Source organism: Lissotriton helveticus, chromosome 11, assembly GCF_964261635.1.
Source record: "Lissotriton helveticus chromosome 11, aLisHel1.1, whole genome shotgun sequence".
NCBI lineage: Eukaryota > Metazoa > Chordata > Amphibia > Caudata > Salamandridae > Lissotriton > Lissotriton helveticus.
Genome location: NC_136072.1, coordinates 837571922 through 837594216, shown reverse-complemented (window position 1 = coordinate 837594216; position 22295 = coordinate 837571922). Strand labels below are relative to the sequence as shown.

Here is a 22295-nt window from a genome sequence, read left to right as displayed (position 1 = left end):
TATCCCTCAGGAAGGAAGTGAGAAGATTCCCGCTGTGCTATGCTCATTTGGCCATGTTTCCCCTCAGGCTGGAGGGCTAGAGTGAAAACAATGGTCAGACGTAGCATGCTCTTAGCGTATATGCCATTTAGACTCGCAAATCTTGGTATAACAGTCCAGACGTCAGCCGAGTGCTGGTGATCTACACTATAAGTGGAAACTAGCCTGTATATGTTAATCGCAAGCCTTGCTTTTTACTCTTGATATTTTCTGGAGTAAAACTACGAGGTATTAAACTGTTTCTCTCCCCACTGCGATCTCTGTTGCAGTTTGGGCAGTTTTTTACAAACATGGTGTGACGCAGGCTCATGCCTGGCCACCAGTACCGTGATTGTAATTCTTCCAGAGAAGCTTTTAGTTTGAGGTGTCTGAGACCCTCGCCCATATGTGCGTCTGCGATTAACAAGTTTCTCCTGTCCATGTTTGGAATCACTCTATCCCCCACTCCAGGGATTCGAGCAAAAGGGACGGAGTTTGCATCGATTATGTATGTATAATTGAGTGGATAGTTGATCGGTAGCGCTGAGCAGTCGCCTTTTGATGACGTTTTCACCGCCAGCACTGTTTCACCGTCAATGTATTTTAATGTACGCTTTTTTCGAACTACGGGAGCCGATTTAGTGGCTGCCGCTGTGGCTGTTTCAGCCAATGAATTCCCTGCAACGTGAACGCCATCACGCTGATGACTCAGTGAGTGTGTCACGTGAGTCTTTGGTAGTTCTTTTTGTAAAAGAGCTATTTGTTCCCAAAGCAGTTTCTGCTTTATTGTTGCATCTGTGTCATCTTTGTAACCGTTTTGAATCCATGTCTGCAAATCATTGTTATATGATTTGACGCAGTAATATGAATCTGACACTATAAGTGTCGGGAATTCGCGATCCGCATTATCTAGCGCCATTTTCAATGCTAATATTTCAGTCTGTTGTTCTGAATTAGTTTATACTGAGTGTGTTTTTGCTAATAGAGGTTTTAGTTTACCTCCGCGCCACACTTCTTTTGTAATCCCACATGTGGGGTTGTATGCCTGTTCTCCCCAAACGGGGGGTTGAGCATGTCCGTCTGCATAGATTACACAGGCGTAATGTCGTAAAGGCAGAATGTCGATTGGCAGAGGGAATGTTCTTTCATATTCTAAATTTTCCATTTCTTCTAGGTCTGGATCAAAGTAATAGTATACTTTGTCCGTTGTGATTGAATTCACCCATTGTATCCATTCCGGATTCAATGTTGTTGTTGGTAAATTACACGGTGTTGTTAGTGCCTCAAAGGCTGATTCAGCTGTTCTGACTGTGATATGTCTACCGTCAGCTTGATCTTTTTCTCTAGCTATTGCGGTTTCAACTGCATGAACAATTTTTTCTTTGTTGCCGAATTTCTGTTCAGCTTCTGTGTACAAGTGTGATTTGAATGCAATCGGTACCTTTTCTCCCTCATTAGAGGTCAGGTATGTGAATCCGCATCTCCCTGGGATGACTCGAATCACAAGATTGCGTGTGTTATCACGTGTTTCTAATTTTGTTTTAACTAGCATGTCTGTTTGTAAGGATCTCAGAATTTCTGTGTGTATTTGAGTCCAATTGGATCTTTTAAAATCTGGTTTTATCAGATCATAAAGGGGTTTGACCCTTTCTGCGTAATTTGCAATATATGTTCTTCCGAAATTTAGGAAGCCTAGAATTGACTGTAGGTTTTTTAGTGTTCTAGGTGCTTGGAGGACGGCACATTTTTCTAGAAAATTGTCAGCCAGGCTTTTACCTTCACTTGATAATTCATATCCTAAGAACAGGACTGTCAGATGGGCAATTCTGGATTTTTTAAAGTTGTATTTGTAACCCTCTGCTGCGAACCCAAGTATTATGGTGTTCACTCTCTTCAAGTGAGTCTCCAAGTCATCATCTGTTAAGTATATGTCGTCGACATACGATAATGATTCGTCGCCATATATTTGTAGTAATTCTGTTACTCTCGCTGAGAATACCCCCGGGCTGTTTTTGTACGCCTGGGCTAAACAACAGAATTGTCTTTGAGTGCCATTTATTGAGAACGCAGACAAATATCTGCTCTCTGGTGCTATGTTTTGACAAAAGAATCCATTAGAAATGTCTAATGTTGTTTTGTATTTTTTGCGCACTATGTTATTCATTAGTGCAGCACTATGCGAATTTTGCACTGCAAAAGTTTTGCAACATGAGTTAAGGTGTCGGTAATCCAAAACTAGACGATATGAATTGTCTGGTTTGGAGACCGGAAACAAAGGGTTGTTCATTTGTGAGGTGCAAGTTTCAATCACCCCCTGGTATTCTAGCTGATCTAGGATTTCTTTTACCTGTTTTTTAGCTTCTTGCTTAATTGGGTACTGCCTTTGTGCAGTAGGTTGTGATTTTAACTGGATTTTGTGAGGAGGAGAGTCCTCATCCCATCCTACGTGATTTTTATATAAAGCAGGAGCTTGAGCTACTGCCCACTTTCTGGCAAGTGTGTATTTTTTATGAATTGGGATGTGATTTGAGAAGGCAGGCATAATTATTTCTTCGCCATGAGGGCACTCCCTGACAAACTCTGGTGGCCAGTCTTTTTCAGCTAGAAGGATGTCATAGCCCTTGGAGAGATTATCCCAAAATAGTCCCCTTATTTTTCTAGTCTTATCTCCCTCTATACGTAATGTTATTTCGTATATTTTGTGAGGTCTGCTAACTCTGGTGTCTGCAGTTTCCACTTGAAGATATTCATTCGTGTCCACTGTCTCCAGATGATTCATAAGGACTTTGCGAGGTATGCTCACTTCTGCTGCGCTGTCTAGCATTGTCTGAGCCCATTCTCCGTTTTTCAGTTGTGTCCTCAGTATTGTCGGCATTGTTAACTACCTTGATACTGGCTACCTTCTTTTTTGGAAATTGTAATTTCTTTTTTAGCTGAGCAGGTTCCTTGTCTTTGGACTTGGCGTGCTCTTCTCTTTGTTCTGATCGTCCTCTTCTTTCCGATTTCTGCGAGGAAGTCTGAAAAGATTGAGAGGGACGTGTATCAATGTCTTGATATCTATCAGGCTTTTTTATATTATCCCTATTTCTAAGGTTAAATCTTTTCCCAGAGGGGTCACTCTGCGGTGACCTGTGTCTTTGGTTCGGAGATCTTTCTCTTCGCCTAGGAGACCTTCCTCTGGACTGGAATTTCTTTTCTTTAGAATTGGATTGTTTGTTTCCATCCCAGCTCTTTTTCTGTGATGTTGAGTTATTATTAAAAAATATTTTTTCAGGACTTTCAATCAGTTGTGGTTTTACTGGTATTCCACCTAAACTATCTCTACCTAGTTCCTCATAGGATTTTTCTATGATTCTGGCAATTTCAGCTGGTTGGTCTGCTATATCTGTCTCCTTTAACCTCTGGCGGATCGCCACGTTTGCTGCTTCACCTTTTATGTTGGCTAATAATATAGCCGAGACCTGCTTGAAGTCTTTTAGTAATTTCATACCAAGAGTTAAAGCGGGTTCTGGACCGTATTCGTCTTGAATTTGTTTTAGCACATCTGGTATTACCGAAATGGATGGAACACCGTGCGTTTTTGTGTAGATGGAAGCGAAGACTGTACCCCAAGTGTCACAGTCCTCAATGTGTGGTGCGATTCCCATTGGAAGACAGATAGTCAGAATCCTGTGTTTTTCTAATGGGGTGGTGTCAGGAAACACCGCCTCTATTTGGGTGATTTCCTGTGCCAACCAGAATGGTATTTGTTCCCGTTTAGCCGGTACTTTACCTAGGCAGGATTGTATGTTCTGTGGTGTAATTTTATTTGTGTTCCCCTGGTGAGGGGTCAGCTGTGGAATTTTAATCGCTGGCTGAATTGTTGAAGTCCGCATCACATACTGGACTAATTGTCTGTGTATTTTTATTAGTTGTTTTAGCTGTGTTAAAAGGTTTGCTGCAGACATCCCATCGATGTCTGGATGTGGTGTGTATCCGGCTAGGACCGGCCACGTTGCTCCTGGTCTACCTAAAGGACCGAGCCTGGTGATGTGATTATTATGTTTTAGGGCGCCATCAAATAAGAGCAGGTGCTCTTGAAATTTGAGTGGTACTTCCACCTCCTCGAAAGGAGTGTACGTTTCAGGAGGTTCCTCTATTTTGTAATAGTGGAAGTACTTTGTTACAGCATTTGCTGCTGGAAAATTTATCCATGAATAGTATACCTCTGTCTGCCGATATTCGTGTGCCTCAATTACGAATATGACTGTGCCACCTCTAGGTGTCAGTCCGTTTTCTATAAGTTTTAAGGTTATAGATTTCCTTTTGATGACCGGGATGAGTATTATCTCCGGGTCTGCATTTTGTAGTGCAGTATCAGCTTCTGCGAGTTCAGTTGCTAATCTAACTGCCTCTCTTTCCTCATCACTGTCTACCATTTTACCGACAGGATGGTTATTTCTTTTGTTTGCAGATCAGGTTTCTTATGGAAACAAAGATTAGATGCACAATATTTTGGAACAGTGTATCCTTCAACGTTGACTATACCAAGAACCATACATAGGAGTTCCCTCCTGCGAGGTCTGGCGGATATGACCTTTCACCCACTCCAGACGTCTTTGGAGTATAATGGGAAAAAGGGGTCTGAGTGAGAAAGCACGACTGAGTTACTCTAAATGTCTTACGTTAGTTTTATCGCCCTTTCCAAACGCGTTGGGCGCCATGTAGTGTAGTTCCTATTATCCCAATAGGCTCTGCGCATTGGAATAATACCTTCAATAGTATAGGCCTAGACAGACGTTAACTAGGTCTACTACTGTCGATATTAGACTTAAAGTTTTGGGTTTGCCAGCTAGCCCAGAGTTCACTAGAAACTTTCTCGAATGTTCAGGAAGGAATTAACTTCCCTGATTAGACAAGAAGGGATTTAGTTTCTGACAACCATAGAACATGACAACTTTGCTCTCCCCTAATCAAGAGTGTATCTCGAGAGTCGTGTGAACAAAAGGCAATTTATTTTACTCAGTCAGTACGTGCATTCTTAGTCTCATTAGAATGTAGAGAAAAGGAAGAGACGGGCGTGTTCAATAAAAAGGTGTTATTTATTGATCAGTCTCTTTTCTCGTACAAGAGAAATGGATCGATATTATTGCAATACTTATGGTTAAGTAAAGTGCATACATTAGAAGCAGAAGTATAAAATAATACTGTAAAAACATTGATATGGTTTCTAAGCCATATGAAGGTTTAAAATGAATAAAATATATTACATACACATATACATTTGACTAAACGTACTCAACTGGTGTTTCTAAATAAGCCTACCCCGTGTACCTGACCTAAGTCTAATACGTGGGCGGGAATAGAAAGTTACAGTTTAAGTTAAGTTTGTTTTTGCCAAGTGACCGACTAAAGAATTCTCTGTGAGGGGTTATTCAGTTCTGTACCTGGAAGTTAGGATGAATGAGGGATGGTATCTCTCTTCTCTGCTCTCGATATTCCAGGCTGCCTGCGAGGGCTACCCGGAAACGCCGGTGCTGGATTTCTCGGCAGGAGAAAGCAGCGCGTCTCGTTCTCAGCGCGTCAGGAAGGCGGGGCTGCGCCAGCGGGGTCTGCTCTGCTCTGGGCTTCGGCAAGTATGGCTGCTCCGTCTCGTCACCACCGCGTGTGTTTTTGCATAGGGCAATATCGGTAATATTTATACCTTTAAGGTGCCGAGATTGACGTAAGGATGGACATAGATACGTCAATAAGGATGTCATACGACCAGGTCGTTAGCACATTCTTTTGCTGAAGTTCTCGGTGAAATCAAAACAATGGCCGCAGGGTTTTTCCCAGGTTGTCATAGGTTTGATTTGTTATGAGAACACCGTATGCCTTATCAGGGGCTGGAGGAATATCGCTTGTCTAATTAGATCGCAAGCGTTATGACCTAATCAGATAACACGTTCCTGTGCCGTAGTGTGGCTTCGTCAGATAACGGTATCTGCATCATGGGGGTTTGCTGCCTCATGGGCCGACTGCTAGTTAACTTGTTGGTTTGTTAACCAGAATAGGGTCAGGAATAGGGGGATCGATTCAGAACCTATAGGAATACATCACAATACTGTGACCTCCTAGCATTATAATTTAATTTGAGTTGTGTTGCACTGCATAATGATGACATTAGCATATGACATCTCACTTAGCGCAGGCGTAAAAAACTCATTTTTCTACGGATTTACGTGAGATATGTCTAATGTCTAATATCTGTAATATGTAAAGAACATTCTGAGGATGATTAATATGTAACATACTTATAGGATATTTAGTGCCCCAAATATCAAAGTCGATTTTGGGTATTTTTGCCATTTATAATAGCTTTAAAGTGCTTTTAGGCTTCAGTGAATGCATACATTTAGGTATAATACAACTTTGCAGCTTGTTCCCATTTGGGGATGCTTTTAATGGCTCAGTCAGCCAATGTGCCTGGTGCAGAGGTTTGAGTTTAATCTCAGGGTTGAAGGTTTTCAACTTTGGCTGGACCTAACTGAGACCTTCATCTATTTAAGGTTGATGAAATAAGTACCATTGCAACAAGCACTTGTTCTAAAACTGGTATGTGTGTTATTAGGTTCTGTGAATTATTCACAGTAAATGTTGTTTAATAATCTGGAAACAGAGATAATTTTTTTAGCGCATAAAAAGGAGACAATATTTTTCAAAATAGAGTGAATTATTGCAGGTTAGGAGGAATTAAGAATGCTTTTTGCCTTTGTCAGCCTCAGAATGAGCAGAGGGTGGGGGCTGGAAGAAGCTGCAGCTGGCTCAAGTCGCGTTGAGATGCTATCTTTGGTTTCCCTGTAAATAATGGAAGGAGGCTGTCATGTTGACATTTGTAACCTTTTAAATTAGGGACTTGTCTCTGTGAAATGCAGAATGACCTTGCTAAACAGACCTCTAAAAGGAAGGGTTTCTGGTTTCCCCACAAAATTAAAGAACTTAATTCCAAAGGGAAAATATGAAAAAGGTTTCTTTGAAAGTCCCAACACATGCTAAATGCTGTGCAGAAATGATATATTTGTATCTCTGCCTCTAAAAAATAATGTCTGCTAGTTGCTTTCATTTGACCGAAAATGGAGCATCGCATTAAGTTTTAGACAGAAAATAAGACAAAGCTTTTTATTGAAATTTTGAAGGCTACATGCCTAAGTGAGAACGAATTGTGGCGCAAGGCTAACATGGAGTGTCAGTGAAAGAATTTTACTTTTGGAAAGATAAAAAGGGCTTCATGTTGCAAGGTGACTGACAAGATGGTAACAGTTAAGTAATGGAAAAATATGTTTGTGTCTGTTCATGTGTATTATGTTTTGTCTTCTGATTAAAAGTTATAATTGATGTTTGTTTGTTATGAGAAATGTCTCTCTTTTGTGTGTTGTGTATTTTTTCTTTTTGCTTCTGCCCATAGATCATTCATGGATTGTTCTGGGTGATTTTAAGGCTGACAAGACAAGTGAGTTTGGTTGGTTAAAAAGGGATGTGTTTTTGCGTAGCCTTTGGGAAGAAATGTTCACGTGGGTTTTTTTTCTTTAATGTTTGTGTATTTGGTCCTATCATGAATTGTTCCTGCGGGTCCTGTGTGTCAGAAGAGACATAGTGGGTTGTATTTGACAGCCAAATGTCCACTAAATGGTGATTTGCTATCAAAAGGAGAGTGAGGATTTTAAACCTGACAAATTAAGCAAGCCCAAATATTGAGTTTTGGGCTGCAGGTTCACAGTGCATAAAGTAAAGGACTTGAAGTGTGTGCGTCGCCGCTCATTTACATATGCTATTGTCTTGTCTATGTTTTTTTGTGCTTGATATACAGCAAGTATATCTGATGGCTTGACATGTGCGTTTTGCGTTTATGTTGTTGCTTTTGATACTATTACAAGTTTACCTGTGTTGTGAAGGGATATACATGACGATGTGTATCCTGCAAACAGTTGGGTAGATTTGCTTTGACACTAAATTTCACAGAAAAACAGACAACACTTCATCAGTGTATGTCAAATTTGGCTTTAATGGTATTTGAAGGAAATTAAAAAAGAGATATACAGAATCAAAGTGTGTCACATGCTGTTAGTCACGTACTGCCCCTCCCCCTAAGGAACAGGCAGCCCTAAAATTATGTATCCTGAATTGGACGTAAGGATAAATTATCGATCTGTGACTCTTGTACATGGTGACCTAATTTCTATATTAAATTAGTTGGTTTGGTTCTGCTTCCTGAATAGTGTATGGCCTTGTACCATAAAGGAAACAAGGTTTTCATTTTTCCCTGAAGAAAGGAACTGGAACATTAGCTGAGATTACCGTATATGTTTTAGCGGCCAGCGGTAGAGCTAACATTCACTCAAGTAATTTCTTGTTCTTCCTATAGATTTTTCTTTCATCACTTCTCCCCTGATTGATGTTGCATCTTCCCTAGTAATTGGGGATGTCAGCTGTGTCCTAGTCCCATTTTCCCTTTTCCATATTCCTTTCACCAGTTAGCCTTCTTTTATTATTATTATTGTATTAGGTTCACACTTCCAGATTGCAGTAATGTACTAGGAACCCCTATATTATGTATAAATCCCTTTTGTATAACTAGACTGGTTTTTTAAGAATTTTCTTTAGGCCTAACTCGATGTTTTCCAGTCTAACCGTCATGGTAGTGATGGACTGGTTAACTGACTCAATGCTATTATAAGACAAGTTTCCACATTTTGATTATTAGCTTGTGTATTGCATAGTGCACTTGATGCACAGTTATTAAAAGGGAGGTATCTACATGTCCCTGATAATCTGTATCATGTGATTTCTCTTTTGAGATGTTCTAGATAAGGAATTTAGGAACATCTAGACTTAATCATTGAGAGAAAAAAAATGTGTTTACCCCATTAGACGATGTCACTATGTGTGAGGACATCCATTTAGATAAAATTCTCATATAGTTATCTACCCTTAGATGGTAGAGGATATGCTCTCACATGGAAACCCAATTGAAGAAATTAGAGGCACTGTTTTGCTTATTGCCTTTGTATTTGTACTCTATGAGAATGACAGTGTGTTCTAGACCAGAATTGTCTCATGGCGTATGGCCACTCCCTCGCAGATTGCAGGCCACCTGCTGGCAATCGTCTTGTTAAAAACAAACTGTTTTTGTACTAAATTGAAAGAAAATAACAAATGTGTCCCATTTCCTACGTCACTAGGTTCTGCAGGATTAAGTCATAATAACCTGCAGAACTCACCCACAATCCCATTAGCGACAGCTAACAGATGAAAAGTCCCAGCACCCAGACAGCGATCGCCAGCGTGCCATCAATAATATCGCCAAAGTATTGTGCTTGCTTCATCAGAAGGCGTTGAACATCAGAAAAGAAGGGAGGAGCTGGTTTTGCCACAGAACCAGAGTTTCAGTGCAAAAGAGCGAAAGAGAAGGATTCCAGTTATTTTAAGTTTATAGTGTTTCATCTGTCATGTGCTCATAACCTCTGACAGTAGGCAGTCCATTGAGCCCCTTGGCCTGAGTTTTGGCCACACACACCCCCTTTTCTTTGCTCCAACGGAAAGGCAGTGCACCAGAGGATCCAGGATTGGAAAAAGGCACTACATTGTGGTAGTTATGATTACATGGAAGAGCAGCCCGAGCATCCTCTGACACTGAAAAGCGAGTGTTGGAGTCTGAAAGTGTTGCTGAGTATGAAAGCCTGTTGCTCTTTCCTGATTAATAGTACTTGGGTCTGCATGAGATGATCTGTGCCCATGATCAATGGAGAGCACACTATCTGTAGTGCCTGCCACAGAGGAGAGATATTGGTGCACTGCCTTGAGACATTGAGACTTTCAAATAAGCTGCGAGTGTTTGCCAGGAGGGCACTCCAACGGATACTGAGAAGGACCATTTTCATGAAAGGCCTGAACAAAGAGGCCCATGCGGAAGAAAACAACACAAGAGGACTTGATGAACAATAGAAGCCTGCCGGAGAGGCTTGGATGGACTCTGGGTATTTCCTGTGCGATTGCATAAAATGGGTGTTAGGAGACTCAATTTTGCTGTTTTGCTGGCATTGTTTTAAAGTAGTATTCTGTTTAGTAAAATCAGAATAAAGTCCATTCTCTGTGGAAGAGTATCCCTTTTCATCTGAGAGCATTAATAAGGATCGCCACTGTTTCACCTGAATATATAATAAGTTTCTGAAATGCATAGGAGCCCTAAAATGTTATTAGATAATTTTAGGATTTGCTTTTGCTTAGTGTTGTGAAAATGATAATTTTGTTTGTAATAGTGGTCATTGCTTTCTCCTGTTGTCCATATGTTCTTATTAACATGTTTTCTAGTATTTTTAAGCATGACGTTGTCTTTTATGGATTGGATTGTTTTCACTACCCAATTGACTTCTCCACCCACCTCCCAACCCATGTCTTTTCCTACTACTACTTCTTTGCATTCTTTTCATATCTTACCTGAACACGAGCAGATTAGAAGGTCAGAATTTGTGAATAATTCTTTTGTACAGCTTCTGCATCAACACCAGTTGGTAGTGAACACCACTAATTGTTAGGTGTGTGGTCTTATGCCACATACTACAGATAGAGGTATTCCCTATTTGGTTCTGTCTGTTCTGTTCTGTCTGTTCTGTCACAGACTGAGTGATTGCCTATGCAAGGGCAAAAGGAGGGTCTGAGGTTCTGTGAATTCTGAACCCGTGGGTTCCGTTTTGTGTATGGCAGCCATTTTGTGGTTGTCCTCACATAGGCCATGATTGTGGCTGAAACTAGTCTTTTGAGGACATGTACACCTTAGCTCAAGTTCATGCTGACTCCTGTTTGACCTGAGTGAACTGACCCTGTTGCCTGAAGCTGACCTTGTTAAACCAGTTCCTTCCCTTTAGCTGATCAAGATTGAGGATCAAAGCATAGGACATTGTAGAGTTTGGTATGTACACACACACCCCTTATCTGTTTTCTGTTCCTTCTTTTATGGTCTGTTTATGATATGGGTTGTGGTCCTTTTTGTCCGGCTTGTCTAAAGAAGAATGTTGGGTTTGTTCAATGATTGATTATGGGCCGGACAACTATAAAATGGGTTTGTCGTTTGGCAGACCTTGCATGTCCATGTTAGGCATTTTTTGCATGCTTTGAAAAGCTAGGACTGCCCCTTACTTGTATGCTGAAGTTTGTAACCCTAAGCATATAAAAGGCCTCTGTTTTCTGTATTCTTCAGACTACCTCAGTCAGTTGCTACGGCTTCTCTGTGACGTGGCCTCACTTATTAAATTTAATAAAGATGTCTTTTCATATTTTCAGCTTCTGTGCCAAGTTCTTTTTTATTAGTAAGTATTCCCTGAGAATGAAGATTACATATTTCTTCACCCTAAAAACTACCCCGAACCCCCAGCCTTGAAAAGTACTCCGAACCCCACCCAATCTTGAAAACTACCCCAACCTCCCAGCCCTGAAAACTACCCTGCCCCCAAAACCATACAAACTAACTCCGCCCAAAACCCAGCCACACTTACCTCACTGAGTCGCATCCTCGGACGATCCTTCCTGCATCCGCCAGCCAGCAGCTGGACCACGCACTGCCTTAACCACACATATGCGTGGTTAAGGCATATGCGTGGTTAAGGCAAGTTGGAACACGTGTGGCTCTGCCCGTGTTTATAAAATATTGAAGGACTTCATGATTGAACCCAACATGTTGCATGCTCCAGTGTCACACAGCTTGATCTACCCTTTTAACGTATGTTTTTTAACTAATAGCACAAGCCCTCCTTTACTCTATCTCCACCCCTCTGCTTTACTGTTCAGCCTTCTTCACCTTCCATCCATTCAGGGTCCCTTTTCTTTTGTTGTTTGTCTCCTTTTCTAGCATGTCTACCTTTTTCTATGCATAGCCATTTTTTCTCGCTACCTTTTTCGTGAGTGCATCACAGTATCTGCACTGTCCACTAGCAGCCTCTTCTTTTCTACCCTAACCCCATGGTTGCAATCAGCTTGCGTGTCTCTTCAATTCACAGCCCACTTAATGATCCAGGTTTCTCTCTTCTCCTCCGCTTTGACAGTAACTTTCTACAGCCACCCACCACATTCCCTTATAGCACTTATCTGTATCTTAGAACAGAGTTCCATTACCTATCCCAAAACACCCACCATGAAACAAACCATAGTTTGCAATATTGTGGCAATCATAATATTCATAGGAACTTGTGTCATGCACTGGCCATACAACAATCACAACTCTGTTAATTAGACGATTCTTTGGTTAATTGTACAACAGCATACTTGAGATATCATTATCTGATCCTTCAGGTATTTTCATGACAGCATAGCTATGAGGTAATTATACAATTCTAAGGGTTATTGTGCAATAGCATAAACACGATATAGTTAGATGACTCTTATATGTTAGTAGGATAAACTTGATATGTGTTAAACAGAGGATTCTGTGTATGATCAACTAATAGCATCAGTATGATCTCATTACATTATTCTGGTGGTTTTGTCCAATGGAATTAATATCAAGCAGTCCAATGATTTTTATGATAGATATATTCATGAGATGACTTTGGTTGTGTGACGATGGCTGCATGCAATGATTTCCAATAGTTGATGGCATCATGAGAGGATGTACGATGGAGTTAGTCCAAGAATGGGGATGATCTTAATGGATTTTAATCAAGGTGTGGTTCAATGTCTGACAGCATCATGAGAACAGTAACCTCTTACACTCACTGCAAGAAACAAAGACAAGATAGCTTATTATACGGTTCAACTAGCTGCTTACGCATACATGCCAGCAGTATAGTTACCAGTTACATATGTAAACAAATTCAGTAAAAATAGCTATGTTACGTGCACCACAACAGCGATCAGACAATGTGATCCGAGAGGGCTGGAATGCTGGAATAAATAAAGTGGATGATGGACCCTGTACCACATGATCTATGTACTCTTAGTACACTAAAACAGCAATGTTCCTGGACTTGGGAAGAGGGTTTGAAGTGAGGATCCATAGTGTGCTTGTACGTAGGTATATGAGTTGCATTAGTATAAAAATATGTCCTGTACTACTCTTCTGGACTGGACACAGTGCCCTTAGAAGAGGGAGACTGAATGATTGGAATTTCTTATGGAGAGGGTTCCCTGTTCCATAGGAGATGATGTTAGACAATGGTCCACAGGGCCATTTACATGCCGTATCCATGTTATGCTGAAGATTATTGAACAAATAAGTCATTTTTTCAGTCACTAAATAAAAATTATTATTATTATTGAAGCTTGTAGAGCGCACGGCTACCTCCAACGGAAGTGTCCCGGCGCTAGCAGTGCATTCAACCTATAGGGAGTGAACAAGACTAGGCCATGGGCTCTAAGGGAGGCCGAAGAGCTAAGTTTTTAAAGCTTTCTTAAACATAGATTCCGAATTGGTCTTCCTCAGATGCTCAGGCATAGAGTTCCATAATGTAGCAGTTTTCACTAAGAAGGCCCTGCCACCAATCCTGGCCTTAGCAAAGCGAGGGATCACCAGTAGCTTCTGGTTATTCAATCTAATTACTCTGTTCTGGCTGTATTTCTGAAGTCTCTGCTTTAAATATTGAGAACCAGTGTCTCTAATTGGTCTATGCGCCAGAGTCAGTGCCTTATCCTTCTTTTCACAGACAACCAGTGTGACTACACAAATGGGGGTAATGTGATGTCGCAATGGCACGTTACTATTGAGACTGGCTGCCGCATTTTGAATAATCTGTAGCCTCCTGAGCAAATACTCAGGGAAACCAAGGTAGAGACTATTAGAGTAGTCAAGCTGAGAGGTGACTAATGCATGAACCACGGTCTTCCTACAATCCATAGGCAGGAAGTGGAGCAATCTCCGGAGAGCTTTCAACTTCCAGAAACACAGCGAGGAAACATGAGAAATTTGCACTTTGCCAGTATGTTGAGATTCTAGAGCAGACTTCCATGCGTTCATAAAATTACCAAAAGAGAGCTGCATATTCAGAAAATGTGATTCTGAGTCTCACGATAGTCAATTACGGGCAGTTAGAGATAATCAACTTCTAACTCAGTACAGTACTCATGGGGCTTACCTTGCAATCCCTTCTTCAGGTATTTCAAAGCCAGTGCCAGGATCAGACAATTGGGCCCTCGTCAAGACTAGCCCAGTGTCAGCTGGATTATTTATAACAACAAATATATAACAAAACCATGGGGTTTATTTATGGAGTGTGATGATTTGTAGCTCTTACAAATGTTGACACTACGATGAGGGACACCGTGTGGATTATTATACATACTGCTGAAAAATCTGAATGTCCTGGTATTGTCTAGGTCTTTTTCTCTCTTTACATTTTGGCAGGTTTCATCTGCTGAAATGTAATAAAGGGTGTGAGATTTCATCACGCCCTATAGGTGCTGGGTACAATACAATGGCAAAACTCATAATTCTGATATGTGTGATACAAGCTTCGAACAAGTCAAGGCAATGCATACAAAAGGACTGGATTTTCGGCTGTGAGGAGGCGGACTAAGTGGCATGATCAAGCGATCTTTCAGGATGGGCCTTCGAACAGGAGAGAGGGTGATGCTGTGGCACCACTTACGCCATCCAATAACAATGTTTGGCTCCACCGTCCTATTCCCCACTCCTGATGAAGGGTGGGGTAAATGGAGTGGATTGAGTAAAAGTAGTCTCCTGCCTCTTGTCTCACTGCTGCTTCAGTGCACCCTAATACACCTATAACACGCATAGGTGCACTACTGACAATATGCCCCTAAATCATCATTCATACTAGACAGAGCTCGCAAGACAATGCACTGCCATCCTTGATGGGCATCTTACAAAGCTTATAAAGAAAGATCAGGCTGAAGGCGCAGCACTGTCTGCAGTGGGGTAACTGTAGCTCGGCAACTCCCAAGAAAAGGGAGAAGTAATAAATGAACAGGGGTGCAGGACTATGGTCTCTTTCAATTACTATAGCTCCGAACGAAACTGTCACAGGAACCTGCCATGATGGCTCATCTTTAAGTGCTCACTGCACTGGCTGGTGGTTTGGAGGGTAATAACATGAAACTGGCAATACTTCATAGAGATAATTGAGAGAGAACATCTATTTCCGGTCATTTAAAGAGTTCAGCTTTGGAGACAATGGGGGGGTTGCTCAGTGTATTTAGTGATTTACAGAAAACAACACTACACAGTATTAATTTACAGAGAGCAGATCTCTGGGATTCTCATGCATTAGAGCCATAAGGTGGGATAATAATTAATATGAAGTAGCACCAAGGGGTAATAATTCGTAGATGGGCACAAATGGAGCATAGCAATGTGAGTTCATTGTAAAAGCACTAGAGCCTGTGCCTAGGCATAAGGTGGTTGATCCTGTGGTTGTGAGATTGTACATGTGCACATGACGTTTGTGCTTAACTCACAAAGATCATCTTTGGGCATACCCATATGGTAACTAGGAGTAGGCATTTTCATGTTCATTTTTAGTTCTTAAAACCTTGGATGGGTATACAATGGTTGCACTTGGGCATTTGAGACTGTGCCTGGCTGTCCAGGATTGTGTCTGTCCATTTTCTACTGCGTCGGGTCATTTGTGGTTGTGTCTGGATATTGCAGGTTGGGTATAGGTATATTACATATTACAGATAGCAGCAGTAGGGCAATATAACCAGCATTGAACCCCCCACCCCCCACAAGTTGTGGTCACTAAATGTACTTTTCATGTGGTACAACAGACAGTACTCCTGCTGCAAAGATCTGCAATCACGGACATTGCCCAAGGACAATGCCATATATAACGTCTGATACAAGCCTGGAGCACAAAATCATTAAATTACAAAATCATAACTTTCTGTAGTCGCAATTTCTATTTCTATTGAAAGCCTGGATGCTGACTCTGGCACTGGGGATTATCCCTTATCAAGGAGGCCTTGTATACATTATATGCACATTGACATAACTTGTTCTGCATTCAGTGGAAGGTTGTTACCTGGCATCGCATTGATTCAGTTATTCTTGAGTACCAAAAAGCCTTTTTCATGCATTATAGATGTACAAATCGTTATCTGACCAGTACCACGACTATATGGATATAGATTTATAAATACACGTCAGTAGCCCTGAGGAAGTCTTGGATAAAGACGAATCACGTGTTGGCTGTGCATGGATTTAACTACATATTGTTAAGGCTGTGCTTGGACTGAACAACATACTGGTAATATCTCTATTTCCTTCATGTAAAACGCATTGAATGTTGTTAAGATTGTATTTGTACCACACATTTTATAACCTTTTATGTCTAATAAAATAGTGTTTTCAATAGGAATTTTGACTACAGCAAACTTCCGATTTTGTACTTTAAGGATTTTGTGCTCCAGACTTGTATCAGTGGGTATAGGTATAATATGGGGGTTAATGAGGCATTTAAATCTGTAATTGAGCACATGATGGAATGCTGCCTGGACCTGAACATATGCTGGTGAAATCATAAAATGCCCCTACAGTGGCTTTAACAAGAAGTGTGGCATCCATCACACTCACTTCTATAAACATATACAAATGAGGCACTATCAACAGCTTGTACTGAAAACAGAGTGGAATATACACCAAACACCTAATTATATTACACCTCTTCTAAACTAAAAAGTTAACATTACCAGAAATCAGGACTCTAAATACTATGAGACAACATTTCAAGTAACACATTTATCGAAATATACATGTTAGAAATTCACAAGTTCACCTAAAGGTTTTAAAAATATCACCAAAAGATCTCATATATTTCATCACAAGATATCTGATGTTAATCAAAGGATCTCATGAGTTCACCAAAATATGTCTAGCAATAGATTTCGACCAAATACTACAAATGTTTATCAAAAGATGTCATACTTTACCTAAAATCAATTTCCCCATTCTTATCCTTGTCCAGAGAGTCCATCAGCTGCTGAAGTTCATCTTGGGACAGCGGAATGCCCGCTTTCTAAAAAACACAGAAACGGAGGCTTAACCATGTGTGAGGATAATAATAGCTCTAATCCACACGCCAACATGACCAGTGATATCAGGGATCACATGTACATGTGCAGAGTTTACAAGTTTGAATGATATATACAATCGCTGCACAGTCTATGTGTGGTAAATAATTCACTAGATATATAGACCTCTCTTCGTCTATTTCCGTTTTTTAATCTGTTTTCTACTGGTGATCCACAGAATGGCAAAGAGAACAAGTTACTCAACTTTAGTAGTAAATTCCAGGCTCTTGGCATGCTGTATCTTTGTTTTCAACACGTGGGTACAGCACCTCCCAATGCATACCACTGGCAAATGATTATACAACTCACTAGCGGTGAGGGCAGCTAACAACATGTGCACTGGTGTGTAGCTAGGGCAATTTATCACTTAGCTCCAATCACGCACTACTTTCTGTGGTCCCACCGCCACTGGGCCACTTACAACAAAGCTAGAACCTATACAAAAGACGCTTATTGATAGTCTAATTGAAATTCCCACGTAAAGTAAGTCCACAGGGAGACTTTTTTATTGGATTTTCAATCCTTTGTTCATTTTTCAATCCATTATTTTATCCAGAAAACATCAATCAAGCCAATGCGTTTCATCCTATGTGGACATCATCAGGGCTCCGAGATTCACGAAGATCACATGTGTTGAAGGAATATTGAACGGCGCGCTCCTTTTGTATAGGTTGTACCACTGGCAAATGAGCCCAAGACATATCTTTTGACACATTCATGTAATATCCAGAATCTCTGCTCGGTTCCCATGAAATATATTAAAAAAACTGTTGGTTAATGAAAGATATATTTAGTAAGGCATGTATTCCTGTCAGAAAAGCTGCCAGTTTCCTTAGGACTGCTAAGCAAAGATTTAAAGACTTGTCCTGGTATGTTTTAGCGCTCTACTTTTGTAGAGCAATAATTTTAAAAAGGACAAAAGTGATGAGGCCCACAGATTGCTGTCTCTATTAGCATGATAGAGGTCTGTTTCAATAGAAAACCTTTAGTGATTATAGTATGAGTCTGATTGTACTTATTTTGATCCAACCTCCCGGCACATTCTTTAAAAGATATTTCATGTTCCACGAGGAAATACTTCCTCTAAGAGAGGTTGGTGTTCTGAAGAATCAAATTGATGCCCCTTGATACAACTGAGACCTCTCAGCAGAGGCATGGCTGGTTTTGAGCGCCCTTTCTCAGTGTACCCGATATCTGGGCGCAGCATGACAGTTCACACACGCCACAATATTTTTGTTTCTTGGGTTGGAAAAATCCCACTCTCCCCAAGTTATTCTTCTTTTCTTTAAAAAAACCACAATATTTTCTCTCTTCAGGGAAGGCAAATAGCTGCGAGTGAGCTGGGTTTGAGAAAGATCTCAACTCCAAGATTATAATGGAAGACAAACGTGAGTCTGGACCTTGCGTGTGAATCCCCCACAGGCATTGTTCAAGTTTTGATCATGAAGAAAAGCTCAATGAACCCCAAAATATGTGGCCGATTAAGTGAATGGCTGCATCCAGATGTGATACATGTTAAGAATCATATAGATTGTCAGGGATGGGTTGGACCTCTGTGTGCTCGTCGCTCCTCACCAGGGTTGCTCGAGCTCTATGGCACTATGTCTCAAACCACGCAATCATAATAATATCAAAACTTTGCGTGTTAAATATAAGGAGGCCCTCTCCAATAGGAAAACGGCCCTGCAAGAAGAAGCCTGGGATAATCTTAATCGAGCGGCGGAAACCCAAAATAGTAAACTCTATTGGGAGACCATAAATAGCCCCTTTTTAAACACTGAGGGAATTCCAGAATTAACATCCTATGTAGCATGTAACGCATGGATCGATCATTTTTCTAATATTTTTAACCCGGAAGGGAAGCCCTTAGAAATTCCGGCCCAAGAGGCTTCAGCTTAGTTGCCCTTATCACTGGGAATTACTTTGGAGGAGGTTTACGAAGGCCTGTCTAATAGCAAAGGTGGTAAGGCTCCTGGCCCCAATGGGGTACCTATAGACCTTCTTAAAGCCGAAATGAATTTGTGGGCACACATCCTAGTGAGGGTTTTCAATGCTGCAGCCGAGGGATGTACACCACCATCCTGGGGCCAGTCGGTCATCATCCACATATTCAAGAAAGGAAGTAAATCGGAGGCGCGTAATTATCGCCCCATCTCCTTATTGGATGCCTCAGTAAAGGTGATGAGTCGAATTATGTTGCAGAGGCTGGAAACCTGGGCAAATGAAAAGGCTATTTTAACCAAGGTTCAATATGGTTTTAGAAAAGGTATGGGGACATTAGAACAGTGTGTAAATGTAGATCTTTTAATTAACAAATACACGGAAGTTAAAGAGGGGAATTTGTTTTTATGTTTTGCGGACCTGAGTAGTGCGTTTGATTTGGTTGACCACCTTATACTAAGGCAGGTCCTGTTAGAGGCAGGAGCACCAAAGGAGATTGTACATTTCTTGGCCAGGCTATATGAGAGACTGTCATGCAAAGTGTGCTACGGATCCCTAGGCGAATGTACCTCCTTTTTTAAAGTTTCAAGAGGCATACGCCAGGGTTGTGTTTTGGCCCCCCTTTTATTTTCCCTTTTTATTAACCAAATCGATTCTATATTGTGCCAGACCCCTGCTGATGCACCTTTGATTGGAGGTAAACCGGTGCCAATTTTATTGTATGCGGATGACGCTGTGCTATTGTCCCGCACACAGATTGGTTTACAGCGCCTTATTGATAGATTTATGATGTTTATAGAAAGTAGGAAGCTACTAGTAAATAAATCTAAAACCTTTGTAATGTCCTGTGGGATGAAAGCTAAGAAAACCCACTCCAGCTTTTTTATTGATAAGGTCAAGATGGTACAAGTAAAAACCTTTTGTTACTTAGGTATCACTTTTGCTAATAGTGGGTCATGGCAATCGGAGTTCGAAAACATCAGCCTAAAAACGAAGAGATCCAGCAATAGCATCTTTAGATTTTCATCTAAACTTGGGGTGAGGAGCATCAAAGATATGATGAATATTTATAATGTAAAATGTGTGTCCTCAGCACTATATGGTACCGGGGTCTGGGGTCATTGTGTTGGTCCAAATGTGCAGAGAGATGAAAATAAGTTTCTCAGAAAACTGTTATGTGTACCACCTTCAGCATCAGTGGAACTGATCCATGAAGAAGTAGGAATTGAATTTATTTCGGATCTAGCAGCACTGCGCCCCTTGCTGCTTTGGCGCTCAATCTGGACCAAGCCTGAAACCCAATTTTCCCAGGAGATAATTCTTGATTGCCTTAGGTTGGATCACTCCTCACGCATTCCCTGGCTTAAGTACATATACCACTGGTTTCATCTACTTTTCCAGTTTGACATTTTTCTTGACCCTGGATCTGTGGCTTCAATCCCAAAAAAAGATATTAAACTAAGGTTTTTAAGTCATAAGAAATAAGGTCGTGCAAAGGTGTCTGGAAAACTGCAAACCGTGATGACCTACCGGGACTACAATCTACCCACTGGTTTTCAACCTTACCTCTCTGGTGTCACTCGTAACTCTCACCGGTTTGTTTTAACACGCTTACGATTGGGAATCGTCCATCATCTTGTTTCATTTCCTACAATGAATTCTAGATCTGATATAGCTTGCCCTTGTGACTATGTCTCCCGCCAGAGCTGCTGCCATTTTTTACTGTTTTGCAAATTTTATCATTTTTTTAGGGTAACATATTTAAAAAACGTCTTTTTAAAACACAATGTTCGTTCCACGAGGAATGCTTTACGGCTACTTAGTTCCTTAGAGGATATGGATATCTGCTTCTTTGTAGCGACATATATCTTAAAATGTACAGCTGCCAGGAAAGCCATAGTTGTATGATATTTCGGACTGTGTTCTGTTTTTACAATGGCCTCCTGTCTGTATATTTTATTAATGTACAGCTGCCAGGAAAATCATAGTTTTATGATATTCCTGTCTGTATATTTGTTTATTTATTCCTGTGCAATATATCATGTACATAGTATACTGTATGCACTTTAAATGAATTTAGTCTTTTGGCTTACAGCTTGTATAGTAGAAATTTAACTCTGGTTATATTATGTTCTTAGAACCCCCTCTTGTGTCCTTGATGCCTTTTATCCATGCATGTTATTATGTATATAATGGTTCCCCGTGAATTGTTTCTTATTGCCGTGCCCTTGACGGCTTTTTAGCAATGTATGTTATATATGTATGTGTTCTGCTTGTATGGTTTGTTTTACAAATCGAATAAAGCTTTTGAACTATGAACTATGAATGCGTGTTCGTGAGAGTAGGTGGGCGGTGACGGGCAACAACACCCCTTAAAATAATATATGCTCAAGAGTATGATGTGTGCCAGGGGCTGAGTGAGAATTGTTGCTTGTCTGAAAGACAACGAGCGAGAAGGAATGCAAGGGGCCTTATGTTGCACACAGTCACCGTGGCATTCTGTGATATACGTCTTCCCAATGGAGCCTGCCATTCTAAGAAGAAATCCGTGAACTGTGAGATGGTTAAACGTGTTTGAGACTGATTATTGGCACTCTTCTTGTCAGCTTATACCAATCAATGGATCAGAAGAAGTTTATGTTGCTCAGCAAACACTTGTGACTGCCTGCAGCAGTTTCGAAAGAAAAAATAGAGAAGCCTGGGCTTCTCTCTTGGTTCTAAAAATCAAAGCATGTCCTTGACTTCGACTGTGTCTTCATTGAAGATAAGCACAAGCAAACACAGGATAATAGTTGAAAGAGACACTTGCACTTCTAAAAGCTGGCTCCACACAACACATGGAGTTGTCATGTCATCCTCAAATGCAGCTGAACTTGATTCACCATACAAGCATAGGTGTCATCCATCATTTCTGGTAGTCAGATGTTAGTTTGGCAAGGGCTGAAGAACGACAGGGAATAAATAGACCGAGACTGGGGCATAACATGATCTCCCTTTCTCTACAGTGACTTGAAGCAGTGCATAAGATCGTTTGCTGCCAAAGTGAGAATAATTACATAAAGAAAAGTGGAGATCGTGATTGATGACAGTAGGGTAACAATAGAGATGCACAGGAATGGGACAAAGTCAAATTAGATCTGTCAGAAATAATCATACTGTTGCCTGATAAAATATTACAAAGATGAATTATTAAAATATTTGAGAACAATGGAGATCTACCACCCCACCTTGGTGATGTTCGTGACTGTGGAGTAGCACTCTGCATTGGGAAAGTAATTTAAGGTGAATGCCACTGAATT

At 40.7% G+C, this 22295-nt stretch overlaps 1 protein-coding gene across 2 annotated transcripts in view; it reads right to left on the bottom strand.

Annotated features, from left to right (window-relative positions):
* The window catches only part of LRRC74B (leucine rich repeat containing 74B), a 432482-nt gene that overhangs the window by 123243 nt on the left and 286944 nt on the right, over positions 1-22295 (bottom strand). The window contains exons 12-13 of one of the 2 annotated variants that reach the window (XM_078665885.1): positions 16915-17000; positions 11485-12743 (exon numbers count right to left, since the gene is read on the bottom strand). In XM_078665885.1, the coding sequence (XP_078522011.1) occupies positions 12716-12743; positions 16915-17000 (114 nt within the window). In that variant the 3' untranslated portion in view covers positions 11485-12715. Of the gene's footprint in view, positions 1-11484; positions 12744-16914; positions 17001-22295 lie in introns of those variants that run through there. The other variant, XM_078665884.1, reaches the window with a different exon arrangement.